The following is a 15,313-nucleotide window of genomic DNA, read 5'->3' as shown; positions in this document are numbered from 1 at the left end:
TGTTGTGGAGAAGTCATAATATTGAAGAAGCAACGTGGGAATCAGAGGATACAATGAGATCACAGTACCCCCATCTCTTTTCAGGTAAATTTCAAGGATGAAATTTATTAAGGGGGGAGAAATGTAACGACCCAAATTTTAAGGTCATTGGAAAAGTGAGTTTTTGGGTCTTCGATTCTGAAAATTAGGATTTATTTTGACAATTGAATGACAATATAGGATTTATTTTGAAGAAAAGAATGGTTATGGTGATAGGACTAAATTGGAATTTAAGCAAAAGTTGTGTAGAAATTGAAATGTGTAATGTGATATAGTATGTTAATAATTTTTAAATTGTTTAATTTCACATAGCTAACGTAGTACCGAAAACATCATAAAAGAAGGGGAAAGAGAAAGTGAACGAGGATATAGAGTAAACTTGAGAATTATGGTTTGTATTTCTATAAACTATGCTTAATAATTTAATAAAAGTAATTGTTATTTTTAATTGTTAGGATGTATGATAAATGAAAGGATGAAAATTGTTACTGTTTCTGTACCAAAGTGAAATGATTTGAATACCCTATTAACAGTGTCGGGCTAGATGGATATAGTTGGCATGCCATAGGATTGGAAGTGTTAAGGGATATTCCGACTGTGTGTCGATGAGACACTATATGTGTCGACTACTGTTACTATTTCGGATTCATTCCGAAGAGGTACTCTATACCTGACTGTTACTGTTACTATTACTATTACTATTACCCTTTCAGTGTATTTCGGCTTGGACCGACGAAACCCTGTATGATATCTCAGTGTGTGGGTTGGATCTGTGTATCCGTCCAGGTCCGAGTTATGTTAATAGGGGTAAATGAATGTATTAAAGACAAAGACTGACTACTATTGATTATGTGACTGTGACTGTTATATGATTATTAAAAGGTATCGAATGATATGAAATATATATAAAGAATTGCTTAATTACATTTAAGAGCTATAAGATGAAGACCGGAGATTAAGCTATTAATATTATGAAAGTAAATGTTTTGAGTTATGATACATATAGATGGCTTATTATTATCCTAAGCATTAGTTTATAGAAATACCACTGAGTGTATACTCAGCGTACGGTATATTTCCATGCACAGGACTAGGTACGAAAGAAAGCTAAGGACTCAACATCCAAGCCAATCCCAGACTCAAAGTGGTGAATACTTTTCTTTTGGTAAAATGACATGTATCTGGGCTGATAAAATTTTATTTTTTGAATGATAAGAATAAGCATGAAAGATGTTGAAACATGGTATGAAATATGCATACTTTGGAAGTTAAACTTACATGAGTTTGACTAGTATGATAATGTAATATAATTTCGATATGAATTGTGGTACATAATCCTTAAGAGGTATTGAAGTGAATGAATGAATATTTGCTAAGTTTGAATGGCATAATGAATGATATTTGATTTAAGAACTATTAATAAATGTTTGAGCGTGAATTAGATGTGTTTAGCATGTGAAAATAGCTTAAAAATGGACAAAAATCATGTTTTCACACTGCCAAGTCACATGGGCGTGTACTCAGGCCTTGTGGCTCTCTGTTTATGTCACACGGGCTGTTCCCACGATTGTGTGTGCAAGTCAGATCTGCCCACGACCTGACCTCACGACCATGGGAACCCTACGGGCTGGCCACACGGCCATGTCCCAGGCCACACGGGCTTGTGCCTCTATCTTCAAGGAAAAATTTCCAAAGTTTCCAGTTTAGTCCCGAACCACTTCTAAAACATGTATTGGGCCCCGTAGGCCCATATTAGGGACTTTATGATGAAATTTGAAATGAATTGATCTGGAATGTAAAATTTATGACTCGATTTTGTATAAACGTTAGTGTTTAAGTCTGGTAATGTCTCGTAACCCTATTCCAGTGATAGATACAGGTTAGGGGTGTTACAGAATATTTACTGTTTTCACCTATGTGACTGGATGATTACATCGATATAATGATACTAATATATTGATGATTTTATATGCTTATGTGTTGGGCAAATTTGGTTGGATGGTATTGAAATGGTAATATAGGTGATAATAACGCACGAACAAATGTTATATGTTAATCGAGATATAGGGTGTTAACCATATATATGCCCATTAGTGTGCAAGATACATAATATTTGTTGTTATTTCCATGGTTCAATGGACAAGATAACGGTATGAGAATTGAAATGATGATATGAATCAGTTCAGGTGTACATGACACCTCGACAAGTAAGTGATATTTAATAATTTCATATGATACGTAAGTAAAAACAGATGAATACATATAGGAAATACCAGGTTGTTATTGTAATATATGTTGATTTCGATAGAGCTAATTTATATGTCCTCATGTTTCTCTAATCCTAAATTAATTGTTAAATTGTATATAGTGCATATTAGTCATACGAGCTTAATAAGCTTATTAGCTTACTCTGTTTATTTTTCGTATTTTATAGTGATTTGAAAGCTCGCTCACGTTGGAATTCATCGAAGATTTCTTCACACTATCCAGGAGTTGAATTGGTATTTTGAACTCTTTGAAATTGGTAATATAGCATGTATAGGCTAGTTAATGATCTGAGATGTATGGGTTATTTTAGATATAGAAGCTTATATGCATTGATGTGTTTAAGCCATGTGATTTGGCTTAACTTGACTAGATATTGGTTATGTATATTTGTACTAAATATGGCATGTTTTGGCTACCTATTTAGTTGTAAAAATGTGGTCATTTATGCTTGTGAATGCTTGTGTTAATATGGTGGCAAAATAGCTTTGCAAATAGCCTATTTTTGTCCACACAGGTGGGGACACGGATGTGTGTCTCAGCCGTGTATGATACACGATCATATTGCATGGCCCTGTGTCCCTTGGTATTGAAATGAAATTGAAGTCACTATACTCCACACGACCTCACACACGGGCGTGTTGTAACACCCTTTACCCGTACCCAAGACCGAGATAAGGTACGAGGTGTTACCAGACACATACTCGGATACTTTCATAAATACGGGTTATAAAATTTCATTCTAATTTAAAACTGATCAAACAACATCATAGTGTCTCAATTATGGACCTACAAGGTCCAAAACATACATTAAAAGCAATCCGGGACTAAGTCGAGAACTATAGAAAATTTTTGTAAAATTCTTAGGGTTATGCCTCACACACCCGTGTGGAGGCAAGGCACATGCCCGTGTGTTTGGGGACACGCCCGTGTCCCTCACTCGTGTTGAATTATCTGGATTTAATTTTCATTTCGAACCTACAGGGGTTTTCACACGGCCAAACACACGTCCGTGTTCTTGGCTTGTGTCCCTCACACAGCTTAGACACGCCCGTGTCCAAAAACCCGGACATTCTGTTTATGACGTCATCACTCATTTTGAGGCACACGGCCAAGACACATGTCCGTGTTCTAGGCCGTTCCTCCACACGGTTGAGATGCATAGTTGTGTCTCTGCCCCTGTGTTTACTACCATGCAAATTGACCTAAAATTTTAGATGCAGGAGACACATGGCCAGGCAACACGCCCATAGGGGCTGACCGTGTGTCACACACATCGTAGACACATGCCCGTGTGTCTACCCGTGTAGACCTTTTTAGGGATATTTTCCAAGTCTTTGGTCACCTTCTAACATCTATACACACTTAAAGACTTCAATAGTATTTAACATGGCCTAATTGTACTCTTAAGCAACATTGGCATAACTCATTGCATGTTAACCTCATCTCATTGGTTTAGTACATGGTAAATTATCCTTTTCGTATTAGGGATTAACATAACATATTTTTACATATTACACTTACGCCAAATTATAACCATATACCATTGTATATTATGACCACTCTCAAATTATTAGGTCCCATTTCAAGCATCCATTCATGATAAACCTCATCACGATATCTCATGAAACAGTTAAACATAATCATGCATTATTAGTAGATTTACAACCTACATCAATATGAGCCATATCTCATGGACATATACAAACGAATAAGTATACCATTTAAGCCCTTACATTGGCTAGCCATATGACACATATAACAAAATAACCAAAGCCCTATACATGCCATTAAACAAAATAAAAGTATCTATATACCAAAGCGGGACAAGTCGATAGTGTGTTGATTCTCCAACCGTCTTCCAATCTTCACGAGTCCACGAGTTTTGTAAGATAGGGAAAAGAGGAGAGTGTAAACATTTATATGCTTAGTAACTTCGGATAACTAGAAAATAATCTTACCGGTTAATTAGTATACAACCATATTTAGGCAATAATTCCAACAAGTATGAAATAGTTTCCCTATCACATGCACTCAATCATCAAGTTAGTCTCATAACAATACATCATGTCATTAGTTTTAGATGAGCTCATCAATTCAATATTTCCATTCTTAATTTCTCATGTTAATCCCGTTGAATTTCTTGAAAATCTCGATGGATAGCCCAATTACCGTCAAGCCATACAAGTGATCATCTCAAGTACGCACTCTCGTGAACCTTACATCTTACGGCGGGATTACCAGTCTAGGCTAAATCCTCCGTAGTAATAACTCATAGAGCAATGTCGGGATTACCAATCCAGGCTAAATCCCTTTTTACGACAATTACTCTCACAAGCTCGGATCTGAATTGCCAGTCCAGGCTAAATTCAGTCCTCAATCGGATTACTCGTTTGGGTTAAATCCTTAATGCATCCATATTCTTCGGAAGGCCTGATCACTCAAGGAACACCTATTTGGGCTAGATCCTTTCTAATTTGAGATCATAGGATTACCCGTCCGGGCTAAATCTTTTTCTGCAACACATGCAAGATCTCATGTCATGTAAGTCATAGTTTATCCATCAGATTTCCCTTTCTATTTCAACCGGGACATTTATCATCTTTTTAATTACACTACCACATTTCATGAATTATCATGCAATGAATATCTAAATTTTCACACATTCAAGAACATGCATATTTATGTACATTAAGAGTTTACTTCGGGTTATACGAACTTACCTGGTAATTGCTTTGGTTTTGTATTTCAGTTATTCCGAAACCTTTAGTTTTCCACGGTCGACCTCTGGAATTGGTTCCTCGAGGTCTATATCAGTAAAAATAGATTATTAATACCTCACATTGTTCACTTTCGGCTTAAGACTCACCCCCGGGCAAAATGACCAATTTGCCCCTGACCTTTCACACTTTTACAATTTAGTGCTAAGGCTCGTATAATGAAATGCATGAAATTTCTAAGTTACCCAAGCCTAGCCGAATGTTTTTCTTGCCCATAGCAGCACACATTTTCTTCCATTTCACATTTCTACCCCACATTTTATACCTTTTTCAATTAGCTCTTTTTTTGGTGTTTTCATGAAAAATCACCTAGCAAAAGATGTTTATATAACATCTAACTTTCATAACCCTCAATAAATCATCAAAGAACAACCATCTCATGCATGGGTCAACTTTCTAACATGAAACCTAGCTTGAAATATGGGTAGAAATGGATAGAGCATGTTACGAGGGTTTCAAAAATACGAAGAACATTAAAAAAGGGTCTAGGGAACACTTACTATTGAGCTTGAAATGTTGGAAAACCCTAGCTATGGAGACTCCTTTAAATTCAGCAGCATGGAGAAGAAAATGAGTGAATTTTTGCTTGATTTTCCCTTTTTATTTCATTAATTAACCAAATGACCCAAATGCCCTTCCTTATTAACCTTTCCAAATTTTCCATGCATGCCTATTTTTGACCAAAACTTAGAAATTGGGCAAATTACTCTTTAAGGACCTCTAATTAACATTCTAAAGCAATTTCATACAAATTGCTTCTAGAACCCAAGTTTTGCAATTTATTCAATTTGTTCCTTAATTTCCAATTGGACACCTTACACATAGAATTTCTTTATGAAACTTTAACACATGCATATTTTCATATCCTAGACCTCATTATGATCATGAAATAATTATTTTAACCTCGTATTTGTGGTCCCGAAACTACTATTCTGCCTAAGCCTTATTTCGGGATGTTACACGTGTGACCGACCGTATGGTACAAGTCAGTATACCCCCTAAATGGCACACGGCCTAGCACACGGGCGTGTGAATTTACCGTGTTGATAAGTCAATATACCCAATAGTTTTCGTACGGCCTGGCACACGGGCGTGTCTTTGGCCGTGTGACACAAGTCAGTATATATACACTGTTTTCACACTGCAGGTGGGCACCACTATTCATCATGTCAAGGCGGTTTGTTTGTTTTCGAAAGTAATCAAAAAGATTCGACGAAAACCGGGCATACATTCTAGAGAGAGAAAGATTAGTTCGTGTCTGGGTCAAGGGGACAGATGACCCGAAACCTTTTACTCCAGTAAGAGCTGTCTAACCTCTGTTGTGTTGCTATAACCTAGTCTTACCGGCTTTTACCTCCTTGGATTCGCCATCCAGAGAGGGAAGAGCCTTTACTTTAGGTTAGGCCGGTCTCGTCATTCACGCAATTCCCCCGTCCATTGATCGATCACGCGAGTACGCATCCAGTCAGCACATAGCGAACGAAAAAAGCGTTCATCCTGGATTGGATTCTCTTCCTCAATAAAAATGTCTATCAATTGATCCCTATTCATTCGGTCAAAGTCTCCACGGCCTTTTCACGCCCTCTAAGACACGGGCGTGTCTACTAGCTGTGTGAGGCACACGCCCTATTCACACGGGCGTGCGACATTTGAAAAGTCAAAATTTTTCTAAGTTTCCAAAATTTTAATATGTTACGATTTAGTCCCGAATGCATGATTAATGCTTTGTATGTTTGATCTAAGTATATATTGAATGTGAATGAATGATATTGGCTGTTATAAGATGTTATTGGATATATGATCGTACTGAATTGAGTTACAAGTCCAGTAATGCCTTTTAACCTATTCCGGTGACGGTTATGGGTTAGGGGTGTTACAATTTTTTTATAATTTTTTTATATTAGTCAATAGATCGGGTTTCATAATATTTTATTGGTAATATGTCTCAAAATTGAAAAGTCAAAATTTTTCTAAGTTTCCAAAATTTTAATATGTTACGATTTAGTCCCGAATGCATGATTAATGCTTTGTATGTTTGATTTAAGTACATATTGAATATGAATGAATGATATTGACTGTTATAAGATGTTATTGGATATATGATCGAACTGAATTGAGTTACATGTAATACCCCTACCCGTATTCATTGTCGGAATAGGGTACGAAGTATTACCGGAGTTTACGAATTAATTTTTTTTTAACTTAATATAAACCCTTTATAGATATCTAACCTTCCCTGAAATTTCAAACCAAAAACAATCCATATCAACCAATCCAATTCAACATATTTTCAAGATAAATTCATGCATATTTATAAAATAACGTCATCACATACCCAAAACCAGGTTTGTTAACCATACTAATGGCTAACTTTACATTCATTTCACGTTAACATTTACTTTATTAGCTTATACATGCCATTGATTTCCAAAATAAAGTTTCTTTATATACCGAAATCTTGAGGTTGATAGTGTAATGTGTATCCAACTAAATCCGACCTCCGAGCTCTTAACACTACAAAACAGGGAAAAAGGAAACGGGGTAAGCACTTTGTGCTTAGTAAGCTCATGTAACAAGAATTATACTTACCTAATATTTTCAATACAATACAATAAACATTCCTATATCCATTCAATGCATTATTACCCTAACATGCACAAACTCAACATTCAAGTTAGTACAATAATTTCCATGTACCAATAATATATACCATGATTGGTGAGCTCACCAATATCATAATTTCCATTTCCTTGTTATTTTTCCATATTTATCCCGTTGAATTTATCGAATTTCGATAGATTTTCAGAGGTACACTTTTAGTGTACAATTAAGTCCGTCAATTCATATTCATGTGCAAAATTTCCATTTCGAGAGAGCACACTCATGAACCTCAACCTTGCGGCGGGATTACCAGTCGAGCTAAATCCTCACAGCGACAATTACTCTAATGAGCTTGGATCTCAATTACCAGTCCAGGCTAAATTGAGACCTAATTCAGATTACCCGTCGTATAAATCCATTTACACATATTCTTCGGAGGGCTATATCAAGATAGGATCACCCGTCCGGCTAGATCCTTTTACCGTCAATTCCTTTTCAAAGATCCATTGAATTTTCCTTTCATTCAACCGGGATTTCTTCCCACTTTATCAAATATATCAATGTTTCATTAATTTTCATACAATGAACATTCAAATCATATTCACATCAATAACATACAATTTCAAGCATTTAAGAATATAATTCAAGTTACATGAACTTACCTTGATATTTGTTTGTAAACAAAAAAAAATCTACTAATCCCGAACTTTTTCCTTTCCTCGATCTAGCTTCGTATTTGAATCTTCTAGATCTAAATAAATAAATTTAATTATCAATTTAATACATTTCATGTTCATATGCAACATTCTCTATAATTCAACTATTATTATTTATAGTTTATTCAAAGTTGTCTACTTGAGTCATAGTCACTAAATTATTTTCATCTTCAGATACAGAACTCCAAATTAGGATCCGATAATTTTCCTTGAAACTAGACTCACATATCTTCTTACCATAAAATTTTCAGAATTTTTGGTTTAGCCAATCAGTACATTTTATTCTTTAAAGTCACCCCTGTTCTGCTGTCGACAGTTCTGACCCTTCTTCACTAAAAATTAATTATATCTTCATAAAGAATTCAAATGATGTTCTTGTTCATTTCTCTTAAAAATAGACTCATTAAGGATTCTATACATATAAATTTAAGCCCATAATTGTTTTTATTCAATTTTTTATGATTTTTCAAAGTCAGAATAGGGGAACCCGAATTCATTCTGACCTTATCTCACAAAATTCATAATATCTCAAAATTTACAAATCCATTGCTTACACTATTTCTTCTATGAAAAACTAGACTCAATAATCTTTAAGTCCATATTTTTTTCATCTTCTAATTCAATTTCTAAAATTTATGGTGATTTTTCAAAGTTAGTCTACTGCTGCTGTCCAAACTGTTTTTGTGCAAGCTGTTTATTACCATTTTTCCCCTAAGCTTTTAATAAATGATAATTTCGTCCCTACTCAATTAGCCTTTCAATTGAGCTGATTTTTCTCAATTAACATTTTATTCTATCACCTTAAACTAGTTTACAACCTTTAAGAATATAATTTCAACAACAGACTTTAATTCCAAGCATTTTCACAATTAGGTCCTAAAAATCAATTTCTATTGAAATTACCTAATAAAATCATCTCATAAACAAATTAAAGTTTGAATTTCATTCTATTTCATCATAAAATTACAGCACTCAACCATGGTGACTTTCAATTTCATCCATGAAATCAAAAACTAATGAATTTAATAGTAGGACCTAGTTGTAAAAGTCTTAGAAACACACAAATTACAAGAAAAAGGCAAGGATTAGCTCACTTGGTGCAAAAATTATGGAATACCAGCTTAGAGAACCCTCCTATGGTGTTTTTAGCTGCTGGAATTGAAGAGAAATGAAGAGAAATCTAGATATTTCCTATTTAGTCCTAGCTTTATTTAGTTAATTTTGCAATATTCCAATTTTGCCCTTAATTTATCAATTTTCCTGCTGATTTCATGCCCTTGCCGTCCAGCCATAATAAATTTTGGGTCTAATTGCCTTTCAAATCCTTTCTCATTAGACTCTTAGCTATTTAATCATTCTAGCAACTTTTACACCTATTACAATTTAGTCTTTTTCATTTAATTGACTACCCAAACATTAAAATTTCCTATCGAAATTTTAATACCACATTACTAACATTTCATAAATATTTATAAAATTATTTTTGACTCGGTTTTACAAGATAGAGGTCCCGATACCTTGTTTTTACCCAATTTCTTCAATAATTTCTCTTTTTAACTAACCACTAAATCGGTAAATTTTTTTTCTATCAATATTTTCATACGATTTTCCTATCATATCAATTTTCATGCAAAAATATTGAAATAAATTTCTCTTTAAATCGGATTTGTGATTACGAAACCACTGTTCCGATAACTTTGAATTTAGGCCATTACATTACAAGTCCGGTAATGCCTTTTAACCTATTCTGGCGACGGTTACGGATTAGGGGTGTTACAATTTTTTTATAATTTTTTTATATCAGTCGGTAGATTGGGTGTCATAATATTATATTCGTAATATGTCTCAAATTTATTTTTTCAGAATCAACTGTACAAAAAAAAGTCCAGCTAGGAGTTTTTTTCAGTACTTTTGCTGACAGTGCATCCTGCTTGAAACGTTTTTCATCCCCAACTATTAGATTTCCCGTGAATCCTGAGATATTTTTTCAGAACTTTCTTTTCAAAATAATTTTTTCAGAATCAACTGTATGAAAAAAGTGTCCAGCTGGAAGCTTTTTTTGTACATTTACTGACTGTACAAACAAATCCATCTCGTCAAAATAATTTTTTCAAAACATATCACGTCAAATTTATTTTTCATAACCCTAAACCCCAAATTTACTTATTCCGAAACAATACTTTCCAATTTAAAAAACCCTAAACCCTAATTTATTTTTTAAAAACCCTAAACCCTAATTTTTTTTTTTTTCAAAAACATTAACTCTAAACCATAACCCTAAACCCATAAACCCTAAGTCATAACATACAAGTAACCCAAAAACCCTAGCAAAAACACAGGCTAAAGCGTGTTCACGTCAACTCGCTTTTGTCATGTCAGTAAAAGTGCTCCCACGTCAGCGCGCTTTTTGCTGACATGGCAAAAGCGCACCATTGACAAGGCACTTTTCTGTGTTTTCCTCTTAGAACACTTCCATGTAGACGCGTTTTGGATTTTTTGGCCCATTCCGGTAAATAATCTTTTAAATGGCCTATTCCTGTAAATAATATTGGAAATGGGCCTTTTTAGTAAAATACCCATTTTTGTTATATACTTTAGATTGCATTAAAATGCTACAGCAGAATCAAAGATAGGTTAAATTCTTGTTGAATTGAGTTGATTGATAAAAGCTTTACTCTTACGTTTGTAATCTTCTTCTTTTCATATCGTTTATGTATATTTTGCTATTTTTATTCGGAAATTTAAGATTTATAATTCTAGAATAAATATTACTGTACTACCATAGAACTATTAAATTCTCATGCTACTTTCTAATAAATTTGTTTGTTGCCACCCTTTCTAATTTCCTCCTACTTTTACTGATCTGTTTTACTTTTCAACTATCTCTTAACCAACATACTTAATAGAGATGGATCTAGAATTTTATTTTAATAGAGGCGAAAATTTTAAATTCAAATAATATTTTTAATATAAAAAAGTTAATTCTTTTCGAATATATATTTTTATCAAATAAATTAAGTTAGTATTTTAAAAAATATCAACGATTTACCTGCATACACAAATGGTTAACCAACATACTTGCCAAATAAATTTACCTGCTTACACAGATACTTAAGTATCTTCTTCTGAGATAGTCCCAGAATAGTATGGGATTACTTTATTTTTTATTATAATCTTTTATAATATTTAATTTTTAAGAAATGCATTATTTTATATTTTTAATAATTTTTTATTTTATAATTTTTAAATATATGCTAACATGCATGGTCAATGTACTTATTCATGTAGCATGCCACATATCAATTCTAATATTTATTCATGTTCAAATCGTTTAGCGATAATTTCGGTTGATGGAAGGGCTCAGATTATTTTTTGGATAATTCAGACTCAATTGAGTGTATTTTTTTATGGCTTAATTGATTTTTCAATTTTTTAGAAAAGTTTTTTATCCCTTTAACCTTTTAAAAATTTGAAGAGTTTTTCATAATTTTAGAATTATAATTTTAATTTTATTTTTAAATAATTTTAAATTATTTATTACTGTGACATATAAAAATTAATATAAACTATAAAGAGTTGATGGTCAATTTACTAAAAAAATTGAATAAAAGTGTAAAGGTAAAAGAACTAAATTTATTATTATATTATGTATACAAAACAACAAAATAGCCATTTAACAGAATAATTTAACGGGTACTATTTTACTCATTCACCTTAAGTAGGAGGGTTAGTTTACCCATTCTTTCAGTATAAGGACTAAAACATAATATTAAATACAATACAAGGACTGCTATGGTAGTTTTACCTTTTATTTGTTGATTGCTAAAATGCATGGTAAAGTGAAGTGAAAGAGGCTGTGCGTTTTCAGCTTTGACGGTAGAAATTTAGTTGCCGCAATATCTGGATTCCATAAAATAAATTAACCCCACAAAAAAAAAAAGAAATGGAAAATCTCCTTCTCTCTCTCCTATTCTCCCATCCTTTAAAATTTTCTTTTTCCACTTTTCTTGTTCTCTCCACAAGAAGCCAAAAGCTAACCGTTGCTCCAATTTCTCAGGGAAAAACAAAAACAAAAAGGAAAGATCTTTCCTTTTCCCTTCATTTCTTAATCTCAAAAAGCAAAGAAGAAGAAGAAGAAAAAAACCCATTTTTTCTCTCTTATTATTATTATTATTATTATTATTATTATCTCTCTCAATCGTCTAGTTTTCCTTTGTACGGATGAGACATGAAGAAACCAAGAAATGGGCATTCCATCGTGTACGTGACATGTCGAAACGACTGCAATAATGGCAGGAACGAGTCTGTCAAACCCAACAGAGACACTACCATCAAGACCAAGAACAACAAAAACAGCAATAACAACGACAAGAACAATTTGATCAATGGAAAGAGTATCTATGAGCTCTCCTTGTCTGTTATTATCTCCCTTTGGTGTCTCATCTTCTTGTTCTACTTTCGACTTGGTCATAGCCATGAAAATGGAGGTAAAAAAACAAAAAACATAATTATAAATTTAGTTCTTAAATGTCTTTAGATGTTTATTCAAGATTTCATTTATAAATATAGCTGTGTCTTGTTCAGGAAATACACGTCCTGAGAACCAAACAGCATGTTCTTCTAGTGTTGGTCATAATGAAAAGCTTTGTAATGATGCAAATAGAGAAGATAATTGTACGAATCGAATGTTGTTAGAGCTTAACAAGTCAGTGAGTTATAATAACTCCACTTATCAGAAGTTTGTGAAGTATGAATACTCTTTCTGCAAAACAAGCAGGCTTGATGAAGTGATTCTCAAAGTTTTGGGTTACACTGCTTTTTGTTGCGACATAGTTGAACAAGAGGAGCATAATGTAAGAAGAGAAATGGAACAACCTAATCTGAAAAGCTCTTCAGCTTATCTCAAATTCGATGAATTCCGGAATATAACAAGGCAAGCGAAAGAGGGTGATCCTCCGGGTACGTTTAAGATCACTCATCGTCTTGAATCCGACGGTTCTGAGTACAATTATGCATCTACATTGAAAGGTGCTAAAGTGGTTGCACATAACAAGGAAGCAAAAGGTGCAAACAACATATTGGGAAAAGATCATGATCAATATCTAAGAAATCCTTGTACCGTGGAAGGAAAGTATGTTGTGATTGAGTTAGCAGAGGAGACATTGGTTGATGCTGTTAAAATCGCTAATTTCGAACACCATTCTTCGAATTTCAAGGAATTCGAGTTGTATGGTAGTTTGAATTATCCAACCGATACATGGTCTCCATTAGGAAAGTTTGTTGCTGCTAATGTGAAGCAAATTCAGACCTTTACACTATCAGAACCAAAATGGTTGAGGTATCTAAAGTTAAATCTACTAAGTCATTACGGTTCGGATTTTTACTGCACGCTGAGTGTTGTAGAGGTATATGGTGTCGATGCAATCGAGAGGATGCTCGAAGATCTATTTGTTCCCTCCGAACAACATGTCACGAAATCAACAGATTCTAATTCAACAGGGCCTTCTGTAAAACCAGATGTGAGTTCCTATGATGGTAAAAGAAATGACGAGGCTCAAACTGCTGCTTCCAGGATAGACAATGCCGAGGATGTTCAAAAGCTCAATGAGACTGCAACGAAGAATCCAGTTACCACACGAAGGATTCCCGATCCTTTAACCGAAATTAAACAACTACCTGTTGGTAGAATACCTAGTGACACTGTCTTAAAGATATTGATGCAGAAAGTGAGGTCTCTTGATTTGAACTTATCTGTTTTGGAAGAGTATATCAAAGAATTAAACCGAAGAGAAGGCGATGCTTTACCGGAGATCAATTCCGAGTTATCAAGAATTTCTCTACTTTTGGAGAAAAGCAAAACAGAAATAAAAGATCTCATGCATTGGAAAGAAGCAATGGTACTGTAAAAATTCTGTTTCTTCTTTACCATCATAGGTTTCCTTAATGAATAAAAAGGTTACATCTTTTGCCTTATCCCTTTCAGGAAAGAGAATTTGCAGACCTTGAATCATGGAAAACTGTGGTTTCTTCTAGTATAAGTACATTGGTTAGAGAAAACAGCATGTTAAGGTTAGAAATCTATACATACATCATACATACATACATATTTGCATGCATGCAACGTATATCTGACATGATTCACTTCTGTTTTGTGGCGAAACAGATTAGATGTTGAAAAGGTTGTACAAGATCAAGCAAGTTTGGAGACAAAAGAACTTGCTGTATTAGCAGTAAGTCTTTTCTTTGTTTGTATTGCCATTCTGAAGTTAGTTTCGAGCCGAGTCACGATGTTTTTGGGAGCCACCGACCGGTCGGAAAAGGTATACCAGACGAGCCAAGGTTGGGTTTTGATACTTGTTAGTAGCAGTATGACAATATTCATTACTTTGCTGTCTGGGTAAACTGGGGTGTGGTTGGTAGAGATACACATTCTTTGATTAGCATTTAGCTTGAAAAAAAATCTCAATGTAACAGGAGTGTAGTGTTTTGCTATATCAGGGACTATGACTTTGTATCAACATTGTGAATATTTTGTCTCTGGTAATTCATCTGTTCATCTGCAATCTTTACCTAATAGATGGGCTAACGACCCAACAATTTTGGATACAATACAATACCAAAATAATGACTAATATATGATATGATATGATAAAGATATTTAACATCTTAAACACAATTATAAAGTTGCATTTTCAGGCAAGTGAAACAATGGTCCATACTCAGTTTATACTTAAATCATTCATTCACGTATCTATTTTAGGTAGTAATGTTAGAATCAGATTAAATTGGTTGTTTGGTTGGATGGGTGGTATAGAACCAAATATTAAACTGTTATGAATTTGTTATACCTTATGTAATAGACCTCGCAGACATCACAATGTATCTTGTGAACCTCACAACGTACCCATAAAG

The 15,313-nt window shown here is 33.9% G+C and overlaps 1 protein-coding gene across 1 annotated transcript; it reads left to right on the top strand.

Annotated features, from left to right (window-relative positions):
• The first annotated feature begins 12,350 nt into the window (after positions 1-12,350).
• LOC108481062 (SUN domain-containing protein 5) lies at positions 12,351-15,000 on the top strand. The gene is made up of 4 exons (XM_053031168.1): positions 12,351-12,888; positions 12,986-14,298; positions 14,385-14,470; positions 14,565-15,000. Exons 1-4 carry the CDS (start codon positions 12,630-12,632, stop codon positions 14,800-14,802), a joined length of 1,896 nt encoding a protein of 631 aa, XP_052887128.1. The 5' UTR covers positions 12,351-12,629; the 3' UTR covers positions 14,803-15,000.
• Positions 15,001-15,313: the final 313 nt, after the last annotated feature.

Source organism: Gossypium arboreum, chromosome 1, assembly GCF_025698485.1.
Source record: "Gossypium arboreum isolate Shixiya-1 chromosome 1, ASM2569848v2, whole genome shotgun sequence".
NCBI classification, from domain to species: Eukaryota; Viridiplantae; Streptophyta; class Magnoliopsida; order Malvales; family Malvaceae; genus Gossypium; species Gossypium arboreum.
This window is presented reverse-complemented; position numbering and strand designations above follow the sequence as displayed.

Coding starts and splice junctions, on each gene's coding strand:
- LOC108481062 (XM_053031168.1), top strand. CDS start 12,630: ATGAAGAAACCAAGAAATGGGCATTCCATCGTGTACGTGACATGTCGA. Junction 14,299..14,384: donor TGCATTGGAAAGAAGCAATG/GTACTGTAAAAA, acceptor TATCCCTTTCAG/GAAAGAGAATTTGCAGACCT. Junction 14,471..14,564: donor AGAGAAAACAGCATGTTAAG/GTTAGAAATCTA, acceptor GTGGCGAAACAG/ATTAGATGTTGAAAAGGTTG.